Source organism: Cricetulus griseus, chromosome 4 (assembly GCF_003668045.3).
Source record: "Cricetulus griseus strain 17A/GY chromosome 4, alternate assembly CriGri-PICRH-1.0, whole genome shotgun sequence".
NCBI lineage: Eukaryota > Metazoa > Chordata > Mammalia > Rodentia > Cricetidae > Cricetulus > Cricetulus griseus.
The window spans coordinates 108,503,325-108,526,476 of NC_048597.1; the positions used below are offsets into that span (position 1 = coordinate 108,503,325).

Consider the following 23,152-nt stretch of genomic DNA (forward strand, 5'->3'; position numbering starts at 1 on the left):
TATTATTTCCCGGGGAGACAGCCAGTTGGTGGATTGGAGGAGCCTTGGACAATGGGTTGCAGAATCCTGGGAGATTTGGGTTTGCCCTGTGGGTGATGGACATGCTTAAGCTGAATTCATAACTCCTTCTCCGTAAGGTGGGGAAATGCAGCAGCCAGAGAAGACATTGAATTTCTGGATGCTTTCCCACTCTGAAGGCCCGAAACACTTTTGCCTTCCTGCTTCATGAGGCTCCTTCTGAACCTCTGAGATGGCTCTCAATGAGGACCACTTTTGGTCAAAGTTTCCTAGGTAACAGCTCATCCCTTCTCCCCGCCATGGGCCTTGAGCCTGTAGAGCAGCATCAGGCACCTAGCAGGTTCTTTGAGACTGAACACATGCTGTTTTCCCACCCTGGGGATGCCAAGAGACTTGTAAACATCCTCTCCGTCATCTGCTCCTCATTTGTCCACTGGAGGGCTTTGTTATTCTCACTTTCAAAGTCAAGTGCAATAATGCTTTGGCCCTGCTTAGGATCCAAGTGTTCTTCAGAGCGTCAAAATTACTAAAGTGTTTCACAATCCCCAACAGGAAGCCCTGACGTAATCACTGGCAGTCCACAGTGACCAGTGGGCAGGGGCACTGTGTGTCCTTTAGAGGGGCTGCCTTGTTCCTTCTTTGTCAACCCCAGGAGGATGTCTTACAGCAAGGCTTGCAAAACAGACAAGGCCCTTTGTGGGCTGGTCTTCCCACTGATGAGAGGAGGGACCAAGAGGCTTCCTAAGGAGGTTTATGATAGAGCCAAGAGGTTGGCCATAGCCATCATGTCATCCTGTTTTGGTTAATGTCATATATGCTATGTCAGGTCAAGCCCTTGGATGGTTTGGTGGCCCTTGTCCTGTGACTGCTTAGATATTCAATAATGTTTTGAATGAGCTATGACCAGCAGTTGTGATTTCATGTCCGAATTCAGATCTTCTAACTTCCCTTGGAAGCAAAAGAGAATGGAGACACCAGCTTCACCAATTAGTGGCAGATTGGGAAGGGGAGGAATCCTCCTAGGAGCCTCTTATATGGCCCAGTCAGCACAGAAGCCTGTCCTCAGTGAAACCAGGTTTCTACTCTACCCCTTCCTTGGTTCTGCAGACCAAATGTGTGAACACTTGTCTGGTATGGCCTTACTATTGTTCTCAACACTCTCCGTTTTTCAAGGCATTTAACAACTCACAGTAAAATTGGGTGCAAGGAACAAAGGGCTCCCAGGGGCTTCCCACCTCTGCACATGACTGACTCCCCCAGCAGCACCCCAGCCCAGCACTGAGTGTCAGTGATGAACCACACTCATGCGTGCTTATTTTGAGAGATGTCAGGGTCCATTCCTGCTGTCATACATTCTGTATGTTGGGGAGGAGTCTGTTCTGAACTTTGGCCTTTTACCTATCTTTAAGTGGGATATTTGCTTGCTTAGTATGAGTTTCTAGAGTTCTTGGCACTTTTTGTGTGGCAGTGGACATTACAGGCGATTCCACCAGCCCGTGGCTGGCCTTTTCATTCATTCTGTTGCAAGTTCTTTCACAGAGCAGAAGTTTTCAGTTTTAATGGAGACAAGCCTTTCAGGTTTTCTATCCAGGATCATGCTTTTGGTGATAAAAGCAGCGTCAAAAGGCTGGAGAGTACCTGCTGCATTCCCAGAGGACTTGGGTTCAATTCCCAGCACCCACATGGTAGCTCAAGACTGCCTCTAAGTCCAGTTCTAAGGCTTTTGACACCCCTTCTGGCTTCCATGGGCACTGCATGCATGTGGTGTACAAACATACATACTGGGTAGTTTTATGTCAACTTGACACATGATAGAGTCATCAGAGAGGAGGGACCTCAATTGAGAAAATGTGGGAGGGTCTAGCCCATTGTGGGTGGTGCCATCCCTGGGCTTCTGGTCCTGGGTTCTATAAGAAGCAAGCTGAGCAAGCCATGAGGAGCAAGACAGTAAGTAGCATCTTCCATGGCCTCTGGATCAGCTCCTGCCTCCAGGTTCCTGCCTTGTGTTAGTTCCTGCCTTAACATTCTCTGATGCTTAGCTGTGATGTGAAAGCCTAAGCCAATAAACCTTTTCCTCCCAAACTTGCTTTGACCATGGTGTTTCATCACAGCAGCAGTAACCCTAACTAAAACATCACCCATGTGCATAAAGTAAAACAAACACACCTTTTCTTAAAAGTCAGAATCAAGCCCAGAGTCATTCTAGATTCCTCCTTTTATATTCTGGAAGCTGTGCAGATCTGTGTTTGATGTTTCCATCTACCGCCCACTTTGAATTAGTTTGAGGTACAGGGATGAGGTCCTGGTTCATTTATTGTTATTGTTTCATCTGGCCCTCTGGTTTCCCCAAGGTTGCAGAGACTGTGTTTGTTCCATTGTGGCTTTGTTTGTTCCAATTTGGCTTTGTTCTTGTCAGGTGTCAGCAGATGGTGTCTATATTGCTGTCTGTTCTGTCCCTCTGATCTATCTGTTTGTCTCCCTGTGGCTTTGCTTTGCTTACTGATACAAGCATGTCCAACCTCTGGGCACCGTAAAACATTACTACCTGCACAATTCATGGTTGAGACCTGTGCTACTGAATTAAAAAAAAAGAATCTCATAACGTTTTAAGTGTCTTTATAATTTTGCATTGCTTCACACTCATGGCTATTCTCAGCTGCAAGTGGCTGCATGCACCCCACAGACCACAGTTGGGCAGGCCATTTTACTCTTAGAAGGAGGCCATGTCAGTCCTCCAACTCTGTTTTGCTCCTTTAATAGGTGACTTTTCTCAGTATCTGTCTTTCCTGTGTAGACTGTAGACTCCAATGGTGGCTCTCCAAAGGATAACATGCTGGCTGGGATTTGGGCTGGTTTGAATTGCATAGAGTCTACAGAACTGAGTGGGATAGACTGACACCTTAACAACACTGAAGTTTCCTGTCTATGAACATGGAATGCCTCTCTAGACATTTCAGTCTTCTCTCAGTCATGCGTGTGTGGGTGTGTGTGCCTATAGACACACACGCTACATGTTCATTACTGCCAGGGTGGAAGACACCTGACTTTTGTCTCTTAGCTTTTTACCCACTAATCATGTGACCATCACCTGTACATTTCAGGCTTTGCTTTTGCCATCGATAACAAAGATGATTTTACTCTGTCTTTCCCAACGTGTGTGCCTCTTTCCCTGCTGACTGTAATAGTGGGGACTTCCAGGAGTTGTGACAGAGGGATGTCCTCATCTTGTTCCTGACCATATTAGGATTTTCAAGTAGGATTATGGTCTGATTGGTTGGTGTTTGGAACTTGCTTTTTGAACAAGTCTTTTATTACCTTTGAATGTAGGTGTTTGAATTTGTGACTCTCGTGTTCAAATAACAGAGAGTCTTCTCGAATTGCTTTTAGAATTTGGGGGGAGAGAAAAGGTCATGTGCTCCAAAGGACTAAGGAGAGTTGGACTCACTAAAGTCAAGGGTGACCAAGCATCACTTGGAAGAGGGATGTGCCTAGGAACATAGAAAACTCACGTAGAACTCATCTGCCATACTCAGGAGGTATCTTCACTCTCTTCCAGGTCCTTACTGGACTCATGTCCTGTTCACGTGGAAATCCAAGGAGGGCCTAAAAGTCTATGTTAATGGGACTCTGAGCACCTCAGACCCGAGCGGGAAAGTGTCTCACACCTATGGTGAGCCCCATGTCAACCTGGTCATAGGGTCTGAGCAGGACCAGACCAAGCGCTACGAGAACGGAGCTTTCGATGAGTTCATCATCTGGGAACGTGCACTCACTCCCGATGAGATCAAGATGTACTTCACAGCTGCTATTGGTCAGTGCATGGGGAAGGCCGTGGGTAGATCTGGCGTCTTCACCTAGAGGGACCCCTCACTGGGCTCCTCACTGCCCTTCAGCTCTCAAGCTGTTGTCATGGCAGATGTGAGATGTGTCTTGATGAGCCTTATAAGTATAGGCATGCTTCTGAACACCTGTTCCTCAAGATAAATGAGCTAACAGTTCACAGGACTCACACTGAGATTAATATTCTCTAATCCTTGCAGGCTCCATGGGGTATACAAATGCTGATTACAGAGGTTTTGGTGGCAAATATTCATGCCCTTAACAAATGCCTCCCACGTGCACACCCTCTGCAGGGCCCTCAGACCTCAGGGTACCTTCTCCAAGCTTCATTACAGGTGATTGTTCCAAGCAGGGGCCTGCAGGCAGGTGGACATGGTTCAAGTCTTCACTTTGCCATGGGACTTTTAAAAAGCTTTGATAAATTTCATGTGACGTCTGTGTAACCATTTAAAGTGAGCAATTTAAAACACTATATAGGGCTAGAATGATAGCTCAGTAAGTAAAGTGCTGCTTCTCAAGCATGAGGAGTTGAGTTAAAATCCCAGGACCCACATTTAAAAAAGCAGGGTGTGGTGGTGTGTGTTTATAATCCCAGCACAGGGGAGGCAGAGGTAAGAGAATCTCTTGTGCTCACTCTCAGCATCACCAGTGAGTGCTAGGTCCTGGCTTTTAAAAAAGGATAGACAGACAGATCCTTGGGAATGACACTGAGGTTTGACCTATGCTTTTACATGTACACACAAAATTAAAAAAGTAATGACAATAAGTTAAACAGTTTGGTGGTATTTAGCAAATTTATAGGGTGCAAATACAGTCTTTATATCATCTTCAGATGTTTCACTGTCCTTAAGGGATGTCTATGTCTGTTAAGCCATTGCTGCCTTCTGCAGCCACTAATCTATTTCATCTATCTGAGGTTCACCTATTCTAGATATTCCATACAAACTCCATCACTTACTAACTTATAGGAAGATGGAGTGTTGGCATCTGTTCTCCCAGCAAGATTCCCAGTCCCTCCTGCTCAAGTGGGGAGCAGCTCCCATGCAGGGGTAGAGAGGGTCAAGTCCAGACCATGAGATCTCAGTGTGTGCATCTTTGAAATCTAGGCATGTGTACCATCTGCCAGATGACCCATCATAGCAAGAATCACACCGGGACCAAGGGGCACTCACTTCTCATCTCCATCTCACGTGATCACTCCCATGGTGCACAGGGAAACCTCCATTTCCATTGCTTCGATCTCTTAGTTGCAGAAAAGTCAACAAGAGTTGACTGGAGCATGACATGATCACATGGCATGGCTGCCCTGTAACTTCTTGGCACCTGAGCGACAAATGTCACTCAATCTTGGAGAACAAAGTGCTTTTGGGGTCCAGCTCTACATCACCAGCCACCTTGCCCCACCCAGTCCCAAGCGGCCCATCACTCTCAAGCCAGCCAGGGTGATGATGTCATTTCCTCAGGTCACCCAAAGCAACCTCGAGACATTTCCCAAAAATGAAGTCAAGACTGTGTTCTCATCAGGAAACAATACAGTCAGAAATAGTTGGTGAAACATAGGCAGAAAACAGCAAGTAGGGGCTTCATCTTTGAACTTGGACATCTCATCATGGGGAATGGCTCATAATTAACCATCATCATCAGTAGAGAGAGTAACCAGGCTCCTCACAGCAGAAGTTCTGTCTCCTCCACCACTGTTGGGGTAGCATCTTAGCCTGCTGTATCAGTTTCTTTTGTGTTGTAACAAAACACCTGACAAGCTTACTTAGGTGGCACTGATTTATATTGGCTAACGGTTTCAGAGGGTTCATCTGGTGGCCACTGGGCTCCATACATTTGAGTGGGACTTCATAGCAGAAGAGGGCAACTACTCACATGACAAGGGGACAGCAAGCAGAAAGAAAACAACAGGAAGTGGGTAGGGAATAAATACACTCTCAAGGACCTGTCTCTAGTGGCCCTAACTTCTCTAGCTGGGCTCTGCCTCCCAGAGTGTCCAGAGACTTACAAAAACAGTGCCACCAGCTGGGTACCAAATGTTCGAGTGTGGAAAATGCTTCTGATTCAAACCATAACACCCAGTGATTAAGGATCCTGTGTTTTATCTATAATGAGTCCAGGTACCACTGAAGCCTATTTCTCATTCTTTCTTTCTTTGAAATTTGTGAGACCTTGCATAAAATCATCCTTTTATGTGATGGCCTGCATGAACGGTGTTCAGAAGCAATTTACAATATAAATGGAAAAATAATTTCTGCTGGGAAAATCCATATAATCTACCTTTTAGGCTGATTTATGAGCCCTTTATCTTCCAAGTAACATCCATACTCAAAACATCCCTTGCCTCTGTGGGACACCTCAAGCTGGTAAATTCTGAAGAAGGACAGGCCTCCCTGGAAGGATAATCTAGCCCTCACCGAAGCATTGTTTTTCTTTCAGGTAAACACTCTCTGTTGTCTTCAACACCACCAGCGATGCCTACAGCACACTCCATGGTGAGCAGGGGCCTTTTCTCTTTGCCTCATTTCATAGCTGGGGCAAAATATCTGAGAAGACATTTTTCTCCCGAGGGAGAAGGGTTTTCAGTCCATGGTGTGCTAGGTGAATTGCTGAGCGCTGGAAACATGGCAGAAACATGGTAGAAAGCCAAGTGGGAGAAAGGTGCTTCCTCCATGCTCTATAGCATCCAGGAAGCAGGGGTAGGGGTGGGATGAGAGGTGGAGGTAGGAATGGGAGTGGGAAGAGCATGAGAGTCTGAGGATAATATATCCCTCAATGGTATATCCTTCTTTCTCCTCCTAGGCCCCACTTCTATAGCCCATTCTACAACATACAAACTCATCCATGGGTTTAATCCATTGATGAGGTTAGCACCCTACCATGACCCAGTCACCTCTTAATAGTGTCACTGGCTAGAGACCAAAGCTTTAACACAGAAGGTTCTTTGAGTGGTACTTCACATTCAAACAATAGCCCCACCCTCTTGTTGCTTGTGTTGGCTCGTACTGTATGACAGCAAGGCCAGAGTCACATCCAAAATGAAATAATAAGGGAGCGAAGCAAGTTCTGGGGTAATGCCTGGTGCCCGGGGTGACTGGAAAAATGATCCCCTTGGTTCCTGTTCCTTGGAACACTTGGAAGAAAGGGAATTCTGGGAAAACAGTGACCCCTGAAATGTTTTCCTGGACAGTTGAGACCCATCTCTTCCTTTGGTGACTTTTTCTGATATCAGAGAATGGAATGGGTCGATTCATACAGGATGTGGCTGCTTCAAATAGTTTTTTTTTTAAAGATTTTATTTATTATGTATACAACATTCTGCTTCCATATATATCTGCACACCAGAAGATGGCACCAGATCTCATAGTGGATGGTTGTGAGCCACCATGTGGTTGCTGGGAATTGAACTTAGGACCTCTGGAAGACCAGTTAGTGCTCTTAACCTCTGAGCCATCTCTCCAGCCCCTTAAATTAGTTTTTGTGTCTAAACAATGTCCCTTGCTCAGGGACTTTGACAGTAAGTGCCCAGATTCTAGTCCACTTGGGTTCAGACCCTTTTTTACCACTCATTGACTCTGATTGCCTCTCTGTGGTTCTTCTCATCTTTCAGATGGTTCTCATTTCATGAGGAGGCTGTGAGGATGGGATGCTGTTGCTATGCACTCTTCATAGAAGCATCCTGTATGTGTGGGTGTGTGTGTGGGTGTGAGGAGACCATTCTTAGTACTGTTCTGATGGGGCCAGAGCCAGAGGTTACCTTGAGCATCTACAGAATGCTCTGGTTTCAGTTCCTGGCCAAAAGAAGTCATATGACCACTGTTTTTCAGGTGCCCACGGATGCATACCACCCAATCATCACCAACCTGACAGAGGAGAGGAAATGCTTCCAGAGACCTGAAACCGTGCTTCGATACCTTCAAAATGTGTCCCTCAGCTTGCCCAATAAATCCCTCTCAGAGGAAACAGCGCTAAACCTCACACAGGTAGGTTCCTGGTGCCTTTGGTTGGTGGCTTGGGGTTGATGTATGGCTGAACTGTGGATTAGAGAGTTAGAAAGATCTAGAGCCATGGCTGTTTAAATGACTCAACAGTTAAGAGCACTTGCTGCAATTGTTATTAGCACCCGTGTTTCGTGGTTTACAGCCATCCATAATTCTAGATCCAGTGGATGTAACACCCTTTTCTGGCTTCCACAGACACCTACACCTACGCACACACACACACACACACACACACACACACACACACACACACACACACACACACACAGCAGGATCAAGAGCATTTGCCTGACAGAGTTTAGGCTTCTTGTTTGTAAACAGGTAGGTTGTTCTTGCCAGCTCTGTGCTGCTCGGTGAAGGCTCCTTGAGCTGGGGATTGGATCTTCATTTCATTTCCCCAGTGTCTAACCTCCCTGGTCCATCCATCTACACACCTACCCAGCCTCCAGAGTTAATTGGGCTTGCAACTCATGGTCTCAAGTCTGATGTCTTCTTTGGCAATAAGGAAGCTGTGGGGGATGTTAGCAGATGTAGTTAGAGGCCACAGATCGTTGTATACATTGTGACTTTCTAAAGCTACCCAGAGCACTCTGTGAGTGTGGTACTTAGGATATTAAAGTCAAGATGCTCCCTTTCTTCATTCCTCCTAACAGTTCCCATGTAGAGGAAGGAGCTTGAGGTATCCATGGATGTATGGTCTTCTTGAGCCAGGGTTCTTGTCTGGTATGGAGAGAGGAGAGTTTGAGGTGGACCATTTTTTTTTTAATTTTTTTTATTAGTTCAAGTTAGGGAACAAGCTTGTTTCACATGTAAGTCCCTTCTCCCTCTCCCTCCCCTCAACCCCATCCCTCCTCCCCCACCCCCAACTTACTCCCCACCCCATCCACCCACCATTCCCCAGGCAGGGTAGGGCCCTCAACGGGGGCTCTGCAGAGTCGAGGTGGACCATTCTTAAGAATACATCTCAAGGCTATGAAGAGGGAGTGTGGAGTCTGGATGGTTCCTGCATGGTGGTAATAATGCTTCAGCCTAGAGCAGGTGTGGAACATGGTGTCTGAGACCTTGGCATTGGTGGTGGCTGGATGGATTTGCTATATGACCCTTCTTTATGTATGCTGACCATTGATCTATTAGTGTTGAAGTCACTGTGTTCCAGGACCATCATGCCCAGTGGACCCTGTTCCTATGTTCATTTAACTACACCTAGCCCTTTGCCTTTGTGTCCAAATGTTCTGAGTATGGAGAGTATGGCAGAAGCCTCTTTTTAGGGCAGAAGCCTTTTCGTGAGGCCCTGGAAATAGCCACCCAACCTCATTGATCATCACCGGGCTCATTGCCCTCACCTAGACCAATTACCTGCCCAGGGGAGCAGAATTGGCATGGCAGACCAGCCACTCATGAAAGAAATCTTGGTGGGGCAGAATTGCCTCCCATTTCCACAGGAAGAGGTGACAGATTGGGTGGAAAATTCCTAAATTTGGGCAATCTTGTAGGTCACCAATGGGGGATGGTATGTGATGCACTGGAGCAGGGCTTAGCCTACAGTAAGTGTGTCATCAAATCTCTCTTTTGGCCTGTGATAGCTGGTCTGAGAGGCTGTCTGTAGAGTGTAGGAATCTTTCAAAAGTCTATGTCCTTCTTCGGCCCTCAGTACACTCCAGTCCCAGCCCCATGATCCTTTATCACCCATTGGCATGTGCTAGTAGATGAGGGGCTATGGTAGGCATGAACCATTGATTCCTTGAGCTGTGTATGCTAAGAGGCACTATGGCTGAGAGCCACAGAAAGAGCTTCCATCTATCTTTCAGGAAGGACGTAGAGCTGAGCACGGAGGGACTTGTGTCAGGGGAGACAGGCTGTTCTGCTAAACCCAGTGTGGTGCTATATGACAACTGGTGAGAATGTAGTGAGACAGCGACATACAGCCAAAGGGCTTCCATGTTCTTCATAAGATGGTGTATTGGAACACGGACTTCAGTGCAGGCCATATGGGAGACATTTCCTGAGCTCGGTGGCCTTGCTCTTTGCTCTTTGCCTGTTACTTCCGCTTTACCTCTCTGCTGAGCCTCACCGAATCAGAGATTGCAAATCCAGATGCCTTTTGGGGTCAACAATCAAAGTCACAGATGCAATGGGCCGGACCACCGGGCAGACAGCTGACCCATGGAGAGCAGCAGCCAGCAAGAGTCAGAGGTTGACTTCATCCTTCCGCCCCATCTCTTCTGATCTGGCAAGGGCAGCACTAAGCCTTGAAAACATGGCTGGAATTTTAAAAGGAAATGTGTACAGATCAAATGAAAGCCATCTCAAGACTGACTGAGCCCAGTGATCATCAATTTGAGGCCTTTCTGTGGCTTGTGCTGACCCTTGTACTCTGGGGACAAATCATACAGCATGATGATGTCCAGTGCTTCTCAACTCTGATTCAACAGGAAACAAAATTTCTAGGAAGTCATTGTACAGCTTTCCATAGTGTCCTGGCTCTTAGCTATTCATGAGGCCACTTCCTAAGCTGTGCTGTCAGTCATGTGTGCTCTTGAGTGTGAGGTCTGTGGGTCATGTACAGTGACTAATGACACATGTACAAGAAGCCACTGGAGTCCTCAGCCTGAACAAAAGAACTGTAAAATATCTAACAGTTAACAGAAATATGACATGCATGTTGAAATAATATTTTATGCATTGAATTAAGTAAATAAAATATGCTATTTAATTGATTTAAGTCCCCCCATAGAAGCAGCTGATTGGAAATAGAAAACTGTATGTAGTAGCACACACCTGTAATCCCAGTCCCTGGAAAACTGAGGCAGGAGGATCTTGAGTCTACACCATGAGATCCTACTCACTCCACCCCAGCCCCCGCCCCCAAGAAAAGAAAAGAAAGGAAAAGAAAAAACCTCAAGTTGACTGATGTGGTTCACTTGTTTCTGTTCTCAGAACTGTTGTCTATCCCTCAGGCCAAATGTAAGCCATGCATGGCCTATTTCTGTAGTAACATTTTAGGGACATATGGCCACTCACTTATGTACAGTCTAGCTTGATTCTGTACTCTGTGGCAGAGCGGAGGGTATAGCCTGGCCCCCCTCAAGTCCTTATTTTGTGGCTTTTTAGAAAAATCCTGGGGGGAGTGGCTTTGGACATGGCTCAGTTGAAAGTGTGCTTACCCAACATGTGTGAAGTACTGGGTTTGGTCCCCAGCACCGCACAAACCAAGTCTGGTGGTGCGTACCTGCGACTCTAGCATCTGAGAGGTGGAGGGACAAGGATTAGAAATTCAAGGTCATCTTTGGCCTGGGTTGTTCTATGAATAATGAGTTTGAGGCCAGCCTTGGCCATATGAGACTTTATGGAAGAGGAAGAAGAGGAGGAGGAGGAAAAGATGGGGAGAATGAAGGGGAGGAGAAGGGAGGAAAGGAGGAGGAGGGAAAGGAGGAGAAGAGGGAGAAAAAGGAGAAAGGAGGAAAAGGAATAAAGATTTAAAAAAACAATGCTTGCCATTCCTCCAATCAAGGAGAGAAAGCAGGAGCATTTTTTTCGGTCATTAGTTAAGTCCCTGAACTTTAGAATATAAATAAACAGCTGTGGAATGAAGACGAATGGGAGAAGGAAGCTTCGGTGATGCATTCTGCACATACTTAGTGTATTTGGTGAGCAGGGACAGGATTTTGTTGACTGTGAAGACTCTACACGGTTTTCAACCTATGGGTCGAGACCCCTCTGGCAACCCTCTATCTCCAAAACTATTTACATTACGACTCATAACGTTAACAAAATTGCAGTTATGAAGTAGCCATGAAAACAGTTCTATGGTTGGAGGTCACACAACATGAAGAAGTGTATCAAAGGGTTGCAGCATTGGGAAGGCTGAGAAGCACTGGGTAGAGGAAATGGAAATGACATGACCTCCAAGCTTGAATCTGGTGTCAGTAGCAGGAGATGAGATAGAAAGACTGATACAGATGAGTAGGGAGGGGCAGGGGCAGGGGCTTGGGCAAATGTCACTGAAACAGATACCCTGCTCAGCTTGGCTCCATGGTTACATGGGATGCTGGCAGGCTAACACTTTTCTCAAAGGAAGCAGGAAGAACAGTTTTCACCTAAATCTCCCAACTTGAAATTGCTAAAATTTAATTTCATTGTTTTGGAACAAGAATGAGCCTTAGCAAACGTGGTTTTAAGGTGACTGACTGGAGGGCATAAGTAGCTTCTGCTTTGTAGAGGTGATTTCCAGCCGGCATAAGTGGCTTAACATCGGGCTGCCCTGAGCAAAGTAGGTCTCATGAGCTGTGATCATTCATTCATTCACTCATTCACTCATTCATCCATCTATCCATCCATCCATCCATCCCTTCATCCATCCATTCATTGATGGGACATGCTAGGGCCTGCCATGTGACCTGGACCCTTGTGATATCCACCTTTTCTGATCATTGACTTTACAAGGCTGTCACAAGAAACAAGTGAGATAGCATCTGTAAGATATAGCCCGAGGCTGGGGTGATGGCTCAGCCATTAAAAGCATTTGACCCACAAGCCTGAAGACCTGAGTTCAGGTCCCTAGAATCCATAGAATGCTGAGTGGACATGGTAACCTTCCTATAAATCCACTCTCAGAAGGCAAAGACAGGAGTTCCCCACAGCAAGCTGGCTGGTGAGGTTTAGCTGTTCTGGCCAGCTCTAGGATTGGTTAAGAGTCTGCCTCAATGAATAAGGAGTATGAGCCATCGAGGACAGTCCCTGACACCAGCCTTGGGCTTCACATGCACACATAGGGACTCCCAGGTGTACCAACATGAAAGTGTGCCCGTACACATGTAAACATACATACACAGATGTCCACACACCACAAATATAAGCTATTATTGCCTGCCACTGTGCGTTAAACCAATTACCGGCTGAGGAGATGTGGGAAAACCTGGAGGAGACTGATGGACCCAGATGTGAGGCTGGAGGATCTGTGCTAAACAGTGTTCTTCTGTTTATCTTCAGACCTTCTTAAGAACTGTGGGTGAGGTGCTTCTACTGCCCAGCTGGACCCATGTATCAGAGGTAAGCAGGATGCTTTGATCTTATGGCTGTCTTCCTGCAGTGGCATCCCAGGGCCCTAGCTATCTCTAAGAAGAATGAAGCCTTTTCTGGTCCTGATGTCTGAGACATCAGGAAGTTCATTTCCCTGGGGCATGAAAGGCATCCAGAGTACTGTGTCTTCTGGTCTGCTGGGGACCCCGGGACCCTCAGTCCTGTGCCACCATCTCTGGCTCTGGGAAAGGGAGCATCTTTCTCCGGAAGCTGACCTTTGCTTGTCATTTCACACAATGCATTTTTTTTATTCTGCATTCTTGAATAGTCATAAGAGCCATATTTGGCATTTTAAGATCAGCGGATTGAGTGAGACAGCCGAGTGCGAAAGTGCGCTTCATGATTAAAGTGAGAAAATGAAAGGCTTTTGTCCCCCTGCACTCAAAATTCAGGAAGCGGAACGGAGTGCTTTTCTTTGATTTCCAACCACCTTATTGATATTACTTCTTTAAAACATGAGGACAGTCAATGAATAGTTGTGGTGATGGCAGATGATAAAAATATCTAAGATAAGAATCACCCAGCGCCTTCAGGCAGAGCGTGACGGTGAGCAGCCTCATATGACCCCACAGTCTGGTCCAGAGCCCACTCACACACACTCATTCTACAGACATCTGGTAGAACCTGCTTTTCCTTACTTCTACCAAGAACGCTTGCCAAGGAGGGCTTGGGGAGATGGCTCACAAGCACACAGACTGGAGTTCAGGTCCCAAGTACCCACATAAATTCTGGGTGGGCATGACAGCCCCCCCCCTTTAATTCCAACCCGGAAAGGCAGAGACAGGGATCCCCAGAGCAAGATGGCTAACCATATAGGTGAGATCTGGGTTTGATTGAGAGACCCTGCCTCAATGAGTGAGGTGGAAGGATGATTTAGACTGATTCTCGACATGAACCTCAGGCCCTACATGTACACATGACACATGTGAACATATATACCCACACACATGCACACACACACACACACACACACACACACACACACACACACACACACACACACACACACGTCTACTAGATACACACACAAAATGGGGAGAAGGGGGAGAAAGAACATTTGCCAAGGTGCTCTGGGCACCATGTTAGTCAGGTCAGTGTAGGCCATGCCACAGTAACAATAGACCCCACCTCACAGTAACTTGGTATAGTGGGCATTCACCTCTCAAATATATTCAGAGTCCACATAGCAACTCAAGATCTCAGCTCTGCCCAGTTTCTGTGCCACACATGTCTCCCAGGAGGTCAACGAGAGGGAGGGTGAAGGCTCCCAGGTGCCTAGAAGGCCCCATCACACCAATATGCCGAATAGCTCACTCTCCTGAATCCCCCTCATTTCAAATGTTTACAGTTCTTGCAAGGTTGAGAGGCAGAAGCCACAGCCAATTCTCACATTATTAATAAGAAGGCATGACATCTGCCTTCCATGAGCCCTTTATTGAAGTGCTTCTCGTGAAATGAGATTGCATAACATTGGCAAATGGGAAGGGAAGGGGGTTAAGAATCTAAGCATGACACAGTCTTACATAGAAACACTTCCTCTTCAAGAAGTGTAGACCTCCAGGGATAGGTTTCTAAGGGACTTTGTGTACAAGCTGCAGTCTGAAACATGGGAGAATAGCCAGTGGGGATAGCCAGAAGAGGGACAGCAGCCATTGGAGGCCTCAGATCGACAGATTTTTCTTCATTGATTTAAATGAACTTTCTTTGAATGTAAAATATGCAAATCTGCTTTGAAATATGAATAATTATGAAACAATCCAGGCTTAGGCAAGCTTATGAGCATTGACGAGAAGGGCACACATGAATCGCTGCTCCCCCTAGAACTGCGTGCCAAAGACACAGACGTTCTGATTGGAATCAGACCATAGGCCTAAGAGACAATGTCTAAAATTGGCCTGTGTTTCTGGTTCCGCCTCAGTAAGTCCTCCTGGAGTGTTGGTGAGAGGGTGTGGAGAGCTCAACAGTGACAGAGGCAATCTATGAAAGGATGGAAGGGGATGGGTGAAGAAGGCAGGACAGAGCTAGGCAGGGTGGGGCAGGGCCGGAGACAACTGTTTTTGACATGGTGTCCGAGGTTCAAGACAGTCAGACCAATGAGGACATGAACCCTGACATGGACACTGGTCCTCAGTTGGCAGCAGAGGTCTGTGCAACTAGAAGGGACCTGCCTTCCTGTGGGTAGAGTCCAGTGGTGTTCTTTCTGCCTTAAAGATACAGAGTAGGTGAGGAGGGCCATTGGATGGGGAGTCAAGGAGGCCAGAGGGGACTTGGGGGCTGGTACCTCCAAAGAGGCTGCTGCTTCATTGAGAATGGAAAAGAATTGCTCATGTCCTCATGCCTCAGGGGACTCATTTTCTGTAAGACAGAGGCATGGGCAGACCTGAGGCTTGCCCAGGTTCTTGGAGGATTCATAGCAGAGCTACAGACAGTTATCTGAGTCATCTGGTCACTCAGGAACTAATGCTATGACATTGAGTCAGCTTTGACTTGTGTCCATGCTCCATGAACTCATCAGGTACATGGTCACCTACCAGGCTTCAGAGTGGGGCAGTTGGTGGTTTTCTCTCTCTTATGGCCATCGTGGGGAAGTGAAGCTGTGAGTTGGTGATGTGCCAACTCCACATCATGCTGAGTGTGGTGGTTATCAGTTTCATGTCTGTGTTGCTTGCAGGACAACACCATGACGCTGGGCCTGGTTGACACCATCGATACCGTCATGGGTCACATATCAGCCAACCTGCAGTCCAGAGAACCCCATATCACCCTCACAGGCTCTTCCTCCATGGCAGGTAGCCATTATCAGATTGGGAGACATTGGGGGGGTTGTGGGAAGGAGAGTGCCAGGTATGGGGGCCACTGGCCTCCATACTGTCTGAGGCTCACACAGCAGCTGAGATAAACCACTGTTTCTCTAAGATCCAGTGCCTTGTGCAAAATCCTGGTTTTGAAGAAAACTGTGTTAGAATTAGCCTAGAAGTGCAGGATCATGGTATGCACACAGGACTCTGTAATTAGCCATGGCAATGTGGAGCTACAGGTGTCTTGTGACAGTTGTCTGGGCTCAAACAGAGTAGGGACTCCAACTCCCTTAAGCCTTTGGGTCCTGAAGCATCCAGTGGGATGCCCTATGCCATGGCGATGTGAAATAGGTGAAGAAGGCCATTGGAGGAGGAGGAGAAGGAGACCAGAATGTGAGGCCGGATGAATGCCAGAATGGGACATCTCAGAGGAAGCAGCCTGGCTTTCCCAGGATATGTCAGGTCCCTGAAGACAGGCATGAATTATTTGCTTTGAGTCTCCATCTGAGGACACCAGTGCAGGAGCATCACACAGCACCCCACCATGGCCCAGAAGCTCATCTGCCCACAGAGGCAGTTTATGGAGCTGCCTGTCTGTCAAGGTGGTCCCTCCTCACATGTGTTTTAATTTTTCCTTTTCTGACCGGGTCTCCCAGAGCTTAGATAGCCACAGCTTCCCTCACTCCCATGAGCTGTATCATCACCACTATCATGAGGCTGAGTGCTTGGTGCTAGAGGGCTACAGAGGGTCAGGGTCCCTCCAGGTAGGAGTTCCCTTAGGGTTTGGTTGGAGGACTTAGCCTCTGTGGAAATCCCCTCCCTAACTCATATGCCTGTGGACACACACACACACACACACACACACACACACACACACACACACACACACGCCTTTGCACTCACTTGCACATATATGTTATTGGTCACTCTTTCTAGAGACAATTCCTCTCCCCTAGGAGTTGGCTTGGTTTAAGAAATGAAGAATAAGCCAGGTGGTGGTGGTGCACGCCTTTAATCCCAGCACTTGGGAGGCAGAGGCAGGCGGATCTCTGTAAGCTCAAGACCAGCCAGGTTTACAAGAGCTAGTTCCAGGACAGCCTCCAAAGCCACAGAGAAACCCTGTCTTGGACCACCCCCTTCCAAAAAAAAAAAAGAAATGAAGAATAGTGACACACAGGGTCCTTAGCCTGTTTCTTTCAGCCAGTGAGCCCACTGACCCCATTTTACTGTGTCCACCTCTCCTTCAGATTTCTTCGTGGCCAAGGTCCTTCCCCCAGCACTAAGTGCCCCCCACTATAGATTCCCAGCCCATGGTCACAGCTACATTGAGATTCCAAGAGAGGCCCTTCACGGCAAAGGTGAGTGGATATGGTTGCTCAGGCTCTCAGGTGGTACAGACTGGGTGGCTTCCCTTCCTGATGGAGCTGCCCCACAGGAAGGTGGGGTAGGGTGCTCCCAGAGGAGGCTCTGATGCAAAGCAGGCCTTACCACATCATTCTGCAACACACTGTAGACTGAACTGGGACTTGGAGTGGGGCTCTGCAAATCTACATTCCCATGAGTTTGACCCACCACACAGGATACTGTGTGTCCCCCAATCTGCTCAGCTCCCAATTAGTTGAATGTGAGTAGATGGAGCACCTCCCCTCCTTGTTCAAGGTAGCCATTGATAGGTATGTCTGTATAGAAGAGCCAGCAACCATTCCAGAACAGGCCCAAGTCAAGTCTCATTATGAATGAATACCCAAGGGCACCTGATGGATATGGTCCAGGTGACTCTGGCCATATCTAGATGGCATCTATTCCTCTTTTGTTCACTCACAGTTGAAGATTGCTGTGGCTCCCACCCTAGAGGGCCCAGACAGAGGCCCAGCCCTGCCACACAGTCCCTTCCCCAGCAAGGATCCATCTCTTGGTCTGGAGGAAAGGTGTCCATGACGTCCATCTTCTCCTGGCAAATGTTCAGTGTATCCTATCCTCGGGAGAGAGGCACCACCTAGCATCCTCCAAGGTTCCACTGCAGGACATATTAGAAATAGCCCGGGTTTCCAGGATGGCCAGAGGCCATATTCTCAACACTTACTGTCAACTCACCCAAATTCTGTGGTTAGAACCCCAGCTTAGCCACATCTGGCTATGTGGCCTTGAACAAATTGCTGTGCCAGGACAATAAAAATACCTGTTTCATGACATTGTTTCAGACCTTACAAGGCAAAATATGTATAAATCACAGTGCCTGGCATGTAGTGAGTCCTGAGTTGACAGCAGGGAGAGCTCAGAGAATCGGCCAATGACAACTGAGTGATCTCACACTCCTGGAGTGAAAAAAGCCGAGTATGCGGTTCTCACTGTAATAAGGGGCCCAGGGACCCATTGCAGCCATCTGGGTGTCTGCTAGTCTGCAGACCTGCATTTGAGTATTAGCACACTCCTCCTGCAGACTGACTAAGACATACTCACTTCCAGTAAGCTCATGAAGAGCCCCCTGGCCCTGAGGCTCTATGGTGTCTTGGGCAGGCCTCATCACCTGTGTCTGGAGTGGGCATAGGGGACAGGGCAGGAGGTCATTATTCCTGCTGAGCACAGGAGTAGCCACAGCTTCTATGCTGCTGTAGATTTCATTGTCTTGGGGGCTCTTCCTCCCCACCTCTACCCCAAGTCGCTGAGTTACTGACTTCAACTGCCCTGGGTGTGTGGTTCTGCAAACTTCTCACTTGTAACTGGAGTGTTGATGGGTGTCTGACCTCTGCTTTGTCCTCAGCCTGGACCACGATTGTCGGCCTTCTCTACCACTCCATGCACTATTACCTGAACAACATCCCCCCAGCCAGCACAAAGTGAGTGTTGTACAGTGGTTTGTGGGAGGTGTGTGTATGTTCTTGTTTCTTGGATGGCCAACCATGATGACACCCTATGCCGCTACACACATGCATGGCTTTTTGTTAGAAACCTCTTGAGACCAGCACCTGCTGCCTTGCTGTTCAAGCCAGGTTGGGCTTCTAGCCCTTTGGAAAAGACTCAAGAATTCCTTCAGTAGGATCCAGCAGGCTCTGGGGCAGGCTGGCCAGCTATGTTCAGAGGCATAGGCGAGAGACTTCAACATTCCCTGGGTTGACAGTGGTCTGGGACCTGTGAATGAAGCTCTCCCATCCTCAGTTTCCACATCTATAGAATGGGAAGGCAGCAGACCAGCTTTTATAATTATCTCCCTTGGGAATATTTCTTCCCTCCTTCTCTCTATTTCTCTCTCTCTCCATTCCTTCCTCCATAGTTGGTCTGAGGAGAGCAGGAAGCTCAGGTACATAAGTAAATTCACATGCCAGGCTCATCAGACCCCAAGCCAAACTTCTGCACACCAGGTGTTTCACTGCACTTCTCTGACTTTGGCCATGAATAGCATTTCAACCTCAGAACTCCATGACAGGGTTAGGAGATGATAGGCGGTTGCTAGATTGGAGTGAGGCATGGAAATCTAGCCTGAATGGTTTTAAGCAAATGGAGACTTGTTGAATAATGTAAGCTGAAGTCCCGAAAGTGTCTGGCTTCAGGGACACCCTGGTCTAGCTGTCCAGGTTGCTACCAGATCCCATCGCTAAGCTTTTCCCAGGATGGGCTCTCCTCTCTGTCAGGCATCCTCCTTATAGTTTTAAGCCAGGAAGACCCTGTCCTTCAGAGCCGACATCCAGCAGGGAGAAGTGAGACTCTCTCTTTCCTGGGATGTGACCTCATTCTCGAGCTGTCCTGTGGTTGAGCAATGTGCTGTGCTGCCCTGCTGCACATTTATAGATGGCAGGGTTTGCTGCTTAGCCATGGACTCAGCTCTGAGTGTGTGGCTGGTGGAGAAAGAGTGTGAAGCCGAGTGAACTGGGGAAACTGAGGCACCTTCATGAGGAAAGGAGTGGGCAGGAGGCAGTGAGACAATAGACTCCACCACCTAAGTACTGGCCACATGTTTGGGTGGGGAAAGCTGGGTTCAGACAGGGGCGAGTGAGCGCCTGAGGTCAGGCAGGCAAAGGCTCTGTGATTCCAAGCTTGGGGTCAAAGGCCTGTTCTTCTGAATTCCCTGGTGTATTTTGAGGTCCTGTTTTATCTCACCTCCCGGTCTCGTTGTCATACTTCCAAGAGCATAAAACTGAGGTACGGAATTGAGATGTTTAGCAGCAAAAGCCCCTTCCAGATGCAGGATCAAATACTGGTCTCAGAATTCTTGGCTTCAAGGTCACAGCCTAGCTGTACACCCTCTCTGCACCCCTGTTTGTAACCTGTTTCCACTCATTTCCAAGGATTCCTGAGGCTGTGAACTGCAGAGACTGCCTGCTGTCTGTCGCCAGCCACCTGATATCCCTGGAGGTGTCCCCACCGCCCACTCTGTCCCAGAACCTATCGGGCTCTCCTCTGATCACTGTCCATCTCAGGCACAAACTGGTAAGTGGCAGGCATTCCCCTTGGCTGGCCATGGATATGGTTCACTGCCTGTGGCGTTCAGTGGAGAGCCTTTCATGGGCCTGGTGCTGGGTAAGGAACACTCTTCCCAGAGTCTGTCTCCTAGCCATTTTGTTCTTGAACCACATGGCTGAGATTTGCCAATGACATTTGGGCTGACATCGAGTGAAGAGGCCTCGGGGCCTTCCATGGCTCTCTAAGGCCAGTGCAGCCCTTATGGGTATATGCCTCTGGCCTGTGGCAATCTCTTGCTGGGAGTAGAGGGACAGCTTCCCAGTGTCCCTTAGCAGGCACGGCAGTGTTAGCAACATGCAAAGCTGAGCTCTGTCGTATGCTGCTTCAGAGCTTGAGAGAGACAGCTCTGTGCTTTGGGTTTGAAGCGATGAGCTGTTTGCCCTGATACATTCATCCATGCTGAGTTTCTCTCATCTTTACATGGCTCCGCCTATAGGTGAGAATGGCAGAGATGGGAGATGATGAGCTGTTGTTCCTACGATGCCTGTGTGGATGTGTGCACACATCCACAGGCATTGTCTTCCTGCGCATCTCTCAAAGGCTTGCAGCTGGCACCTAGCATCTCGGAGTGGTGCTGAGCACACAGCAGTGGGTCATTGAGGCCTTGGTGAAATCATGAGGCCAGGTAGAGGCATGTTGGAAAGCACAGTTAGAGATGCTCTCTGGAGGCAGGAGGGTGGGACAAGAGCCACTGAGGGCACAGGGCAGGTAAGCTAGCTCAGAACCAGGGTTTCATGCTATCCATATGCCCAGGAGAGCACACCTGTTTGTGTGCATCAGGTAATGCATGCATGTGGGCCCGCATGCACTCAGGCTGGCTGGAGCTAAGAGATGTAAACTGTAAAACATGATTTTAATTCCATCCTTGTGTCCTGGCGTCCTTTCCTCTTTCTCTTGTGAAGGGAGATACTCCTGCTCTTTCTTCTCCCTCTTGTTTGTGTTGAAAGTGTCTCCAGGCTAGTCCCAGAAGCCTCAGCTTTGTGAGCTGCATGGTACTGCTTGGCCCCACCCCCTATCCTGGTTTACAGGGCTCCCAGCATTCAACAGCCTCCTTGGAGAATTTTGGTTTTGCCATGTATAGCACAGCAGTGGGTCTGCCTGATGCTCTGGAAAGTTTGTGTGTATCTGCAAAGAGACTCCTCTCTGCTAACAGACCCCCCATCTTGCTTTCTCTTTCTGGTGCCCCCCCCCAAAACCATGCCATGGAAGGAAGGTAGAGGGAAGGGAGGTAGGGGGAGAAAAAGAGAGAGAGACAGAAACAAATGGGGGCACAGGGGACGGGAGAAGGCTCTTAGATAATCACCCTGATGGGGTGACAGTGACAGACTGTAGCCCCCCACCATTCCACTCCATCTCATTTGGGGTCATGTGTTTGTGTGTGTGTGTGGCTTGCTTCTGAAGATGTGGATTTATGAGTGGTCAAGGACAGACTAACAGAGAGTCCTAAAGGCTTATTATCCCACTAAGGTCTCATGGGGCACCACAGCAGCAGTGAAAACTGGGAATTCATCACCCAAATGTGCACTCTGCCCAGGAGAGCTGACTGCAGTGTGGGTGCAGGAAGCAGATGTAGGTTGCTGCCCCGCTCACTAGAATGTTCAGGGCGAGGCAGCAGGAGGCCTGGATGCCTGCCTGCATGCACATGTATCTGGTCCTGTTGGAAAGGAGATGATGGCTTCTGGGGGGTGACCAAGGCTCCCAAGGAATTGGTGAAGAGCTGCAGACCGACCTGAATGAGGCTGTCTGTTCTCAGAACGTGTGTGCTTCTGTTTCAAGTGCTGACTCCAAGTAAGACTGTAGTGGTGGGTCAGTGAGATGGCTCAGCAGACTCGGGCACCTGCCACCAGACAACCTGAATTCGATGCCTGGGACTCACATGGTAGAAGGACCGAACTGACTCCTGCCAGTTATCCTCTACACACACACACACACACACACACACACACACACACACACACACACACACACACACACACACACACAGAGCCAGGGGAATCAGACAGCCTGAGACATAGCCTCCCATTGCAGTGGGGTTAGTGATCCCTCCTGCCCTCCCAGTGCTATTGGTGGCGGTCTTGTAGAAGACTCTACATTTTTGTCTTTTGTGAAGTTCTGGGAAGGTGCCAATTTGCAAACCAGAGGTGGGGGGAGGGAAGGGTAAGCTAAGGCACATTCCTGACTAATGGCCGGTTGCTGGAGTTATTTTTAACAAAGAGTTTGAATGAGGGATTATGCCTTAAAGAGAGATGGAGGGGAATTTTTATCCTACCAGAAGAGAACAATAATTAAAGACAGTCTTAACTGAGTGTCCTCAAGAGTTGGGGTTTTTTGGAGGGGGGTTGTAGTTATTTGTGTGTGTTTGTTTTGTTGCTTTTTTTTTTGGTCGAAGGTTCTGAGGATGCTGAGGAGGGGTGCTGCTGCAGCTGCATGGACCAATTCCTGTGGCATCCTCTTTGGAACTGAGGGTACTGAACAGAGGGAGCTTGGGGGCGGTGCTTCAGCATCTTCTCCCCAACTGTATCCATGAAGCATGGAGCAGGGGGTCACAGTACTGTCTTCCAACACCCCAAAGCACATAAAGGCCAAAATTGGGGTTCCAGGCTGAGGGGTCCTCTCTTCTTGTCACGGACTATGTATGGTTGGTATGGGTTCCCCAGGATCTTGAGGGTGTAGGTACAGGTCCTAGTTTGCTTTCTATTGCTGTGATAAACACCATGACTGCAAGCAAATTGGGGAGGAAAGGGTTTATTTGGTGTATGTGTCCTGATCCCTGTTTATCGTGAAGGGACTAAAGTAGAGGCCGCGCAGGGACACTGCTTCCTAGCTTGCTGCTGCTCAGGCTCAGGTTCAGCTAACTTCCTTCTATATCCCTGGACGACCTGCCCAGAGGTGGCAGCACTCACAGTGCCTTGGCACTCCTATATCAACCATTAATTGAGAAAATATCCTACAGACTTG

The 23,152-nt window shown here is 48.1% G+C and overlaps 1 protein-coding gene across 2 annotated transcripts in view; it reads left to right on the forward strand.

Annotated features, from left to right (window-relative positions):
* The window catches only part of Adgrd1 (adhesion G protein-coupled receptor D1), a 111,886-nt gene that overhangs the window by 23,974 nt on the left and 64,760 nt on the right, over positions 1 to 23,152 (forward strand). For both annotated transcript variants that reach the window (XM_027413840.2, XM_027413841.2), the window contains 8 exons: positions 3,575 to 3,829; positions 6,298 to 6,353; positions 7,686 to 7,841; positions 12,849 to 12,908; positions 15,610 to 15,727; positions 16,984 to 17,094; positions 18,498 to 18,573; positions 20,020 to 20,161. In XM_027413840.2, coding sequence (XP_027269641.1) covers positions 3,575 to 3,829; positions 6,298 to 6,353; positions 7,686 to 7,841; positions 12,849 to 12,908; positions 15,610 to 15,727; positions 16,984 to 17,094; positions 18,498 to 18,573; positions 20,020 to 20,161 — 974 coding nt within the window. The remainder of the gene's footprint in view (positions 1 to 3,574; positions 3,830 to 6,297; positions 6,354 to 7,685; positions 7,842 to 12,848; positions 12,909 to 15,609; positions 15,728 to 16,983; positions 17,095 to 18,497; positions 18,574 to 20,019; positions 20,162 to 23,152) is intronic.